Source organism: Andrena cerasifolii, chromosome 4 (assembly GCF_050908995.1).
Source record: "Andrena cerasifolii isolate SP2316 chromosome 4, iyAndCera1_principal, whole genome shotgun sequence".
In the NCBI taxonomy this organism is placed as follows: Eukaryota; Metazoa; Arthropoda; class Insecta; order Hymenoptera; family Andrenidae; genus Andrena; species Andrena cerasifolii.
The window spans coordinates 20,824,562-20,834,756 of NC_135121.1; the positions used below are offsets into that span (position 1 = coordinate 20,824,562).

Here is a 10,195-nt window from a genome sequence, read left to right on the forward strand (position 1 = left end):
TAATCCCAACTGGGGTGGCAGACGAAGATCGCCCGCCATCGCCCGCTGGGCGACCGGAATAAAGAAAATGGGAAAATGAATGAAAAAAGAAGCTGGAGGAATAGAGAAGAAGAGGAGAATAAAAGAAATAGAAATATGGAAATCAATAGAGCAAGATTAGAAGAAAACAAGAACACGAAGGTGAGAAACAGCAGGAAAGTTCAGGAGAAAACAGATGGGAAGGACTTAACATGACAGAGATCATAAGGAAAGAGAATAAAGGAAACGCGAAAAGACCAATAAGAAAGCGAGGCAGAGCAAAATGGCGGGAGAAAAGGCGGACAGTGGAAGTGTAGTCAGTAGTGATCGTCCTGGGCGTGATCAGCATAACCGTAGCCATTTGGGGCAAAACCGGAAATAAATATAACCTAAACGTTTATCTATCTCTTTCTAAAGGTATTTCTCTCTCTTCCTGTCTCTTTCTTTTTTACAGTTTCTTTCTCTGTCTACTTCCGTTTTTGCCCCAAATCGCGGCAACTAATCAGCGACGATACACGTTGTTCCGATCACTGCCTAGAGGATCACTAGTGAAAGTGGAAGCAGCAGCGCCGCCATACGGAAAGAGGACATAACGCACGTTTCAATTTTCTTACGAAAAACAACACGTTTGTCTTCGTTGTTACGAAAACTATCATGTTTCGGTTTTCGCTGCGAAAACTAGCATGTTTGAGCCATAGCCCAGATAGCATACGTCGTCTATAAACCGTCTTTAATACATCTTTCAGACTTTCAAGCATCTGAAGACGGCTTATAGACATGTGCTATCTGGGGACATATATAGCCGGAGCAAAAGCTGGAACTATTGGCGAGGGGAAGGTAGGCTTGGAGGGGAAAGGCAGTGGTTCAGATACAGGTACGTCGGTTAGCTTCGGATGCATTCGGCATGTATAACCACTGCGTTACCCGATTTATTCGTATCGCTCCCCTTACCGCGAACCTTGCCACCCCCCTCAGCTTACTCTCCGTCTACATATGTCTATGGTTTGAGCGGTTTGCCACGAAAAGTAGCATGTTCCGACTGTAATAGCTACGAAAAGCAGCATATTTTGATGGTTGACTACGAAAAATAGCATGTTTGGTCTTTCGTTTTGGGAGTAAGGTGAGAGGAGGAGAAAGCGGAGTAGCGATTGGAGCAGGGACAAATAGGACGTAGAGGAGGGAAGAGGAAGGGCCAGCGATAGGGCGATACACACTGGGCAGGGATCGCGCCGCGAAACACCGTGCGAATAGAAAATATTCTATTCTGCCGTTCGTTTACCACTGATTTTCTAAATTTAGGAGAATATGTATTTTCAAATGGTCTATCAGCGAATATGTCAAATACTTGAAAGGAAGGTCGATTCGAATGCATTTTAAACGTCGGGGAAATTATTTCTCTGGTACCGTTTAGACACTTTTTAAAACGCATTTACAAATTTCATCCGTACTTTATTATACTTCTTTGTAGGTTAAATCGAGAGCGCACCTTAATGTTTATCAATAAGGTCCACATAGACGATTGAAGACAAATTTTGAATGCTCACTTTTTAGGCTTCTATCTAGTATTTCTGTGTATTAAAATAAGCACGAGAAATAAATAGTAACCATGACGTCAATTATAAAACTTCACGCTGTTTCTGGGGCTATGGATGAGTCTCCTCCTTGCTACATATTGCAAGTCGATGAATTAAGAATACTACTTGACTGCGGATGGGATGAGAATTTTGACCAAGAGTTCATAAAAGAACTGAAACGGTATTTAAATTGTTAATTACATCTTAGCCATGAAATGGTAAAGTAACGGAACTTCCTGTTGTACCTTTAGGCACGTTCATCAAATAGATGCGGTATTGCTATCGTATCCAGATCCATTACACCTGGGCGCTTTACCATACTTGGTCGGGAAATGTGGCTTAAATTGTCCCATATATGCTACGATTCCAGTATATAAAATGGGACAGATGTTTATGTACGACATGTATCAGGTATCCTCAATGAAAATACAAATTATTCTTCTAAGCTTAACTGCATCGTAAGAAATAATTAATTCCTGTTTACAGTCTCGTCATAATATGGAAGACTTTGATCTCTTTACTCTTGACGACGTAGACGCGGCATTTGACAAAATTGTTCAACTAAAATATAATCAAAGTATATCAATGAAAGGGAAAGGATATGGAGTTACTTTGACACCGCTACCAGCAGGCCATATGATCGGAGGGACAATTTGGAAAATTGTCAAAGTTGGGGAAGAGGATATAATATATGCTGTCGATTTTAATCATAAAAAGGAGAGACACCTGAATGGTTGTGAATTAGAACGATTACAAAGACCATCTTTATTAATAACAGATGCTTTTAATGCCACGTATCAACAAGCTAGACGCAGAACAAGAGACGAGAAGCTAATGAGTATGTAAATAAGAGTTGTTTCGTTTCGATAGATCTTTTGGTAGTATTCTGCGGTATTGTGTATTTAATATGGACTTGGTTACAAAAGGAAGAGTGAAAGGTGGTATTTTAACAGGGGTGAAGAAAGAATGGGATGCGGGTAAAAAAAGAATAGGAGGGCAAAGGGGTAATACAGAGAAGAGAAATGGTCTATATGGACCATATATAATGGCGAGGGTATCAAAAATATAGTGAAAGAGCTGGATTGATGTATAGCAGAAAATGAAGAGTATTTTTTGATAATTGGGTGAGATATGAATGCCCGAATAGGATTAAAAGGTGACCTAGATATCGAGGGGGTAGAAGTCATGGGAGTTGGGCAAGCAAAGAGACAATCTAAGGATAAAACAGTCAACAATGAATTTATTTAAAGGACAGTGAAAAGAGAAGCACTGGATGGAAGAGTGTGAGGGAATAGAGAAAGGGGGTGTTCGTTAGTGGAAATGTTAGTGGGTAGAGTAAATGAAAGTGCAATAAAATAGCTGAGAATACTAAAAAAGAAACTAAAAGACAAAAAGAGTGAGAAATAATATACTAGTAATAGAAAAAGTGAATGAGCAAGTATGGATGGATGAGGCTAGAATTATAATAAATATATATTGTGTATTTAATATAATATTTTTCAGCCAATATTTTGCAAACGCTGCGTGGCGGTGGTAATGTTTTGGTTAGCGTAGACACTGCTGGTCGTGTATTAGAATTGGCTCATATGTTGGATCAACTTTGGCGCAATAAAGAGTCTGGTTTGCTAGCATATTCGTTGGCTCTTTTGAATAACGTCAGTTACAACGTCGTGGAATTTGCTAAATCACAAATTGAATGGATGAGCGATAAATTAATGAGGAGCTTCGAAGGAGCCAGGAATAATCCCTTCCAATTTAAACATTTACAATTGTGTCATAGTATGGCAGAACTAAATCAGGTTCCTAGTCCGAAGGTAAGGATCGCAGTAACGTTGCCAATTTATAAATACAATAAGTAAATTGGCACGTATGAATTGTTTAGGTTGTACTCGCAAGTACTCCAGACATGGAGTGTGGCTTTTCTAGAGAATTGTTTCTGCAGTGGTCTGGCAATTCTCAAAACAGTATTATATTAACTAGTAGAACTTCACCGGGAACGCTTGCAAGGGATTTAATAGAAAAAGGAGGCAACAGGAATATTACTTTGGAAGTAAGAAGGAGAATTAAACTCGAGGGACTCGAACTAGAAGAGTATCAGAGGAAAGAAAAATTAAAACAAGAACAGTTGAAGCAGGAGCAAATGTAAGTGTAATTGTGTACCATTTAAAAGGCTGTATTGTCAAGATAACACTGTTCCTTTACCAGGGAAACTGCTGACGTGAGTTCTGAATCAGAAGATGAAATAGAAGTTGGTAGTGGAAGAGGGAAACATGATTTGCTAGTGAAACAAGAAAGTAAACCAGGCTTCTTCAAACAAAGTAAAAAGCAACATCCTATGTTTCCATTCGTAGAGGAGAAAATTAAAATAGATGAATATGGAGAAATTATAAGGTAACGTCTTCGTCGCGTTGATGTGTGACGATTTCTTAAAATGCTTACATGCGATTTGATTTATCGCAGACCTGAAGACTACAAAATAGCAGAAGCTATGCCAGAAATAGACGATAACAAAGAAAATCTAGATACGAAACAAGAAGACACTGGGCATCATCCAGAGGTACCTACTGACATCCCCACTAAATGCATTCAAGTTACGCGTACAATGACGGTCAACGCATCCGTCACATACATAGACTTTGAAGGCAGATCGGATGGAGAATCGTTACAAAAGATTTTAGCACAGTTAAGACCTCGAAGAGTGGTATTAGTCAGAGGTTCCCAAAAGGACACAGAGATCCTTGCGCAACAGGCGCAAGGTGCAGGCGCGCGAGTATTTGTTCCCGAGAGAGGTGAAACCCTAGATGCTACGACAGAGACGCACATATATCAGGTAATGCGTGTGATCCAAGTTTTCGCACGACTTCTATGCAAGCAGGAATAAATATTGTGTGTTCAATTATGCTCAGGTCCGTTTGACCGATGCCCTTGTTAGCGGGTTGAACTTCTCGAAGGGGAAAGGTGATTCTGAAGTAGCATGGGTCGATGCAATGATAATTGCACGTGATCAGGTGTGTCGAGATGCTGTTGCTGATAACCAAGCCGACGATGCGATAGACCAAAGCGACAAAATACTTACTTTGGAACCATTACCGTTAAATGAGGTAAGTGCATACTTGTACGATACAATGATTCTGAGATTCGACATATAAACGCACCTAATATAATATTCTGTAGGTCCCTGGGCATCAAACGACATTTGTAAACGAGTTAAAACTGTCCGACTTCAAGCAGATCTTGAATAAAAGTAATATTACCTCTGAATTTAGCGGGGGAGTTCTATGGTGTTGTAACAACACTATTGCCGTTAGAAGGGTTTGTACTTCGTATTGCAAATGTACATATATGCCATAAGAATCGTGCGTAAAGTAATTTAATACGATCTTTTCTTCCAGCACGAGGCTGGGAAAGTAATCTTAGAAGGCTGTATTTCTGAAGAATATTATAAAGTCCGTGAATTATTGTATGAACAATATGCAATTGTATAAACTATCTTTACATTAGTAATTAGAAATTTTGTACATGAACGTGCTTCTTTTAATTATTCCCATAAATCTCGCAATTAATCTTTCCAAACTACCTTTGACTCGCGCATACGAATCATATCTTAACTTCATAAATTGGCGCGAAGATACGTTAACCTAACTTTTTCTGTTAGGTTATCAAACGATAACGTTAATTTTCAATAAAGGCTTTTAACGTCTAATCAGCAATTGTTTAAGTTGTTTTTACAATTCCGACGTAACATAATAAGTAATGTCTTAATCAACAAAATAGATAGCGGTTTATATAATGTCAAAGATTACCTGAAATTAGGAGTGGTGAAATTTAACAGTGCTATATTACAAATATTACAATACACATCTGAAAGGCATAACAATCATTGAATGTGTTATTTCTCAGGTACGTGTAATTAAGCGACTCTATAAAGTTATTCCTATATGTTAAATCACTACTTCAACTACCCGTTTATGTAAATGTAGTATTTAATTTCTTCAATGCTTTTGTTTCAGAATTTTATTCTTCCATTATTGTAATATTAAAAGTACTTTAAGACATGAATCGATACACGAAGAATTAGTATCACCTACAGTTGATTGCAGTAAACTTTAAAGCATGCGAAAATATTATCAAGCCGCGCTCGCAGTAACTGCTATAGTGAGCCTCGTGTCTTTACTAGTTTACAGACACGAGTACAATAAGTTAAGATACGTATTAGAAGTTTTCAATTACTTTGGTAAGCCAAACCAAAAGAATATTGAATCAAACTGTACAAATAATGTACCAGTATTCACCAAATTTAATGGAAAATTCGAGGAGCCTTTCTCCTCGTGGCAAAGATTAGATAACGACTTGTATGTGTACTCTGCGTATAATGTATACGAAAAAGAAGTACAAGTAATAGGTTTCGGTTCACGAAATAGCATTAAGGATATGCAGTGTGTGATATTCTTTGAAAATGAAATTAAACCAACTTTAGGAACCTTTAGATATGTCTCGATTGATAGTAATACGAATGTTACGCATGCAGATAAAAGATCAAATTATAGCGGATATCGTTTCTACTGTACATACACCAAAGATAAAGTGCCAGTAGGAATAACATTTCTGGCGAAATCTAATACAAATCTCAATGATACACCTATATTGTCGGTTAGAAGTGCATTGCATAATTCCAATCAAACTAATGTCGCGGTATGCGTGACACCACCGCTAATAAAGCCAATGCATGTATCGGAGATGGTTGCTTTTATAAATTTCCATGATATAATTGGCATGGACAATTTTGTAGTGTACGATTTTGGTATTCCAAATGAATTTAGTAGTACCCTAAAGGAATTGTCCAGAACTCCACATCCATATTGGAAGTTCACGTATACAACAGTTCCGTGGAACTTTCCATTTCTTGGAACCCATCCAGACATAGTGAAGGATCTTATACAGGCAGACTGCTTGTATCGTACGTATAATAAAGTCAGATACATTGTTGCTTTATCATGGGAAGAGTATGTAGTTTTAAGATATCATCATTCTCTCGTTGATTTAATGGGAGACTTTAAACGATCTAAACTGAAAGCTGATCGTTACAAGTTAAAAACATTGACCTTTTGCACACAGCAAACAGACAGTGCACTTGTTAAAAACTTACCGTTTACGATATTTAAGAAGACACAATTTGATCCCAGTATTATTGACAATCGTCCTATTTATGTGTACAATGGTCACAAACCATTAAAGAAAGATAACATTTATACTCGAAACATTGGGAAAGATTTGGTTACAGTAAATCGGTATAAATATTGTTTTGAGAAACCAAACCCGGAAACAGGCACTCAAGACACCTCGATCTTGAGGTTCACGGAAGATATAAAGAATTCACGAATGTTTAAAAAATTTATAATAGAAAACAAGACTTTAGTGAAGAAACGATAGTAAGCGATTACCTTAAAATTAATACGTGGGTTCAACATAATTGTAATATAATTTTAGTCTAAAAGTCTGATCTATTTCTAAGTGTCACAAAAATATGAGAATGTATGACATTTTCAAAGAATGTGAAAAAACTGTCGTAATGCAGTATACTTTTATACTTACAATGTCATAATTTGTATCTAAATATACGTCTTCCTTGATGCCTAATATTATCTTTAATACGAAACACCTGTCATATACTACTGTTTTTCTATTTGAAAATATTTATTGCAAAGTAATCGTAGCATATTTGTCTTCGTTTCTAAAATAGAACTTAACGTCAGTCTGATCTTGCTACAAATGGTGATTACATACACGTGAAAACCAAAGAATCGAATTCATCAATTTTATTCTACATTGTACAAAAGTTTCGTAATTTTATTATAGGGTATTAATTAAAAGTTTAATATCATCGAATTTCAGTTGAGTTTGCTTCCTCATTATCTTAGAAAAATCAATGTCGCAAATCAAAAATTAAATTCAAAATAAGAGCTGATCATAATAAAGCTGAGTTTCATTTAGTCACTAAAACTATATTGAAATATTGCTTTCAAGTATCTCGATATATATTTAAGAATCATCTAATAGATACATTACTTAAACTTTCATAACTAAGAATCTAGAGAAAAAAAACATTTATTTCAGTCGTTGAATTATCGCTGTATTTTGTAACCCAGCCTCTTCGATAGTTTTATCTTCCATTAGCTCCTTGGTAGGATACATTGTTAGTAAACTGAATTCTCTCATAGCATATTGAGGTCTCATACTAAGATAGAATTAAGAAATCATATGTATACGTCAAGAGAAATAAATGTAACAACGTTTCAATGTTAGTAACATTGTTTGAAAAGGATACGCTATTATATATTGCCTCAGGTCGTTGACTGTATGCGTTAAATTAAATTGAACTTTTACACTAGTACCGTCGGCAAGACGAATTTGTATTGTTGTGACAGGTTTCGATTCGTCCAAGCTTAACTGTTTCTTGGCCTGCAACTCATTTGCCGTTTGATCTGCAAGATCTGTTGGTATTGTCATACCAACAGTTGCTGGGGAGGGGCTGTATGCAAATATCAATAAAGATATACGTAAAACAAATTTAAAAAGTAGTTTTCGTGAGAGGTATATCACATACCTTCCTAACATGTGTCCTTTTCCAGTGAAAGCTTTCACTTTCACTTTCGAAGGAACATAAGTTTCGTGACGATGGTCCTCCATGTCTAGCCATGCTTCGGTGCTTTGAATTTCTTGACGTATCTCTGCCGGTATTTCACCTCGCTTAATGGTATCAAGAAATTCTCTATTTTCTGGATCAGTGTAGAGTCGGACCTCGGAATCATTTATTGTAAATCCCTCCTTCCACAACTTCAAGGTAATAAGTCCAGAACTAGGTTGCTGATGGTCAGAGGACGAAGCGTTAACAACTGCGGGACATTAAATATTTACCGTAACATACCACGTTCTACTAAAAAGTATATTAACCCGCCGGCGGGCGCGCGCGTGTACTCAGTACACGGAGGTCAGTTTTTGGCTGAAGAAAACATTTTACCGTGATCTATTCTACCCAGCATCCCTATGTATTCTTCCAGCAGACATTTTTGCATAATGCTACGTACTTATCAGGTTTAAATTCAGTTTGGAAGTGTCTCTGATTGAATGAAATCTAAAATATGTTTTAGAAACAACCTTTGGGGGGTGGTTTCACCCCCTAAACATGCACAAACAGGCCCACAAATAAAGACACCTGTTTCTTATTTTTCTGTCCTCTAAAACATATCCAAAAACTAAAGCAATTGGAGGTGGACACCTGGGAAACTTGTGAGTACACGGGCGTGCTGGCCGGCAGGAAACGCGGCATCATACTTTCGTTTTAATTCAATCAGAGACACTTGCAAACTGAAAAATACATAGGGGTGCTGGGTACAATGCATCACGGTAAAACAGTTTTTCAGCCAAAACAAACCCCCGTGTACAGAGTACTGTTAAGAGTTAACAGTGTTTGTAGTATACCTTCGGTATCAGAATTCGTTTGACCTAGTTTGTACCCAGTGCCGCTAAAGGTATTTGGTCTTTGCTGGCTGCTTGGCTTTGGTTTTACATCGACTGATTGTGCCTGGCATGATTTAAACATATCACTGACAATGTCCTTCTTCTTTCCTGGTCCTAAAACTTGTTGCCCGCTACGTTCAGAACCACCGGCATAAAATGCTTGCCCTTCTTCTTCCTCAGGGCTACACTCCTTATTCTTGAGATCGGTAAGTGTTGCAAATGCAGATTTTGATTTCGGTTTCCCTTTCGATGTTTTTCCTTCCATTTCAAGTTTATCGATTTCCTCTGTTCTTTCCGCGATATCTCTGTAAACCTCATCCAACATTGCATCTTCAACCGCCTCGCTAATTACTGCAGTGGGATCATCGTTTTCATAAAAACTAGCAAGAGCAACCTGAAAACATGTAAAGTAAATTAAACGTAAAAAGAAGTGCACGCACGATTATTGCGTTTAATGGAAATGTCATTCGTTTCAATGAAGTCTTTAGTAGAATAATGAAAACCGTAATCGACTTCGAAACGTTTCCAAGACGCGCGAGTGTGTATCGTGAGATTGTTAAAATTTGTGGCATTTAAGGTTATAAAACCGATATTCGAAATTGTATGTACCAATGGGAAAGTGTCGCTGTAAAAGTGATGATTCGTAAAATAGAACCTTTTATACTAAGCTCTACGAAAATTTAAATAAATATGCTGTCTCACCTCAAGCTGCCAAGCAGATGACTCAAGGTAAAATCGTGCTCGTTCAGGTTCAACGTCAGTTACATCTGTGAATTGCGAAACCAACTCTTCGTGGCTCGCCATTGAGAAGAAATGTTAAGTCACTCGCAATATATTATTAATTGTACCTGATTCTAATAGCTTTGAAAATTCCTTCTGCAGATAATTTTCTTTGTCCTGCGACTCAACGGTACGTCAATTTCTTCAATTTAACTGTCATCCCCAGTCATCCCTTCCATTTATGTGGAACTGAACCGGATATATATATATATATAGCGAACACAAGCGAACACGTCCGCGAAATATTTGAAACGTGCAGCTCACACCGATACAAACTCTTCAACTTTTTAACTATTCCGTGCAAT

The 10,195-nt window shown here is 37.4% G+C and overlaps 3 protein-coding genes across 7 annotated transcripts; 2 read left to right on the top strand and 1 right to left on the bottom strand.

The window, feature by feature from the left end:
• Positions 1 to 1,257: 1,257 nt before the first annotated feature.
• Positions 1,258 to 5,116, top strand: Cpsf2 (cleavage and polyadenylation specificity factor subunit 2). 4 transcript variants are annotated; one of them, XM_076810732.1, is made up of 11 exons: positions 1,258 to 1,482; positions 1,570 to 1,773; positions 1,844 to 2,003; positions 2,079 to 2,430; positions 3,096 to 3,406; positions 3,475 to 3,734; positions 3,798 to 3,983; positions 4,053 to 4,422; positions 4,499 to 4,693; positions 4,767 to 4,904; positions 4,985 to 5,116. In XM_076810732.1, the coding sequence occupies exons 2-11, from the start codon at positions 1,625 to 1,627 to the stop codon at positions 5,075 to 5,077; spliced, it is 2,214 nt and encodes a 737-aa protein (XP_076666847.1). In that variant the 5' UTR covers positions 1,258 to 1,482; positions 1,570 to 1,624; the 3' UTR covers positions 5,078 to 5,116. The 4 variants fall into 4 exon arrangements, with proteins under 4 accessions (XP_076666847.1, XP_076666848.1, XP_076666849.1 ...); XM_076810734.1 differs by having other exon boundaries at positions 1,267 to 1,418; positions 1,487 to 1,773; XM_076810735.1 differs by having other exon boundaries at positions 1,267 to 1,418.
• Positions 5,117 to 5,213: 97 nt separating this feature from the next.
• LOC143368227 (uncharacterized) lies at positions 5,214 to 7,550 on the top strand. The gene is made up of 2 exons (XM_076810737.1): positions 5,214 to 5,492; positions 5,603 to 7,550. The coding sequence occupies exon 2, from the start codon at positions 5,706 to 5,708 to the stop codon at positions 7,020 to 7,022; it is 1,317 nt and encodes a 438-aa protein (XP_076666852.1). The 5' UTR covers positions 5,214 to 5,492; positions 5,603 to 5,705; the 3' UTR covers positions 7,023 to 7,550.
• On the bottom strand, positions 7,394 to 10,078 carry LOC143368231 (NSFL1 cofactor p47). 2 transcript variants are annotated; one of them, XM_076810743.1, is made up of 5 exons: positions 9,959 to 10,078; positions 9,072 to 9,504; positions 8,197 to 8,485; positions 7,918 to 8,121; positions 7,394 to 7,827 (listed from the first exon to the last, which is right to left on the bottom strand). In XM_076810743.1, the coding sequence occupies exons 2-5, from the start codon at positions 9,433 to 9,435 to the stop codon at positions 7,698 to 7,700; spliced, it is 987 nt and encodes a 328-aa protein (XP_076666858.1). In that variant the 5' UTR covers positions 9,436 to 9,504; positions 9,959 to 10,078; the 3' UTR covers positions 7,394 to 7,697. The 2 variants fall into 2 exon arrangements, with proteins under 2 accessions (XP_076666858.1, XP_076666857.1); XM_076810742.1 differs by having other exon boundaries at positions 9,813 to 10,057.
• Positions 10,079 to 10,195: the final 117 nt, after the last annotated feature.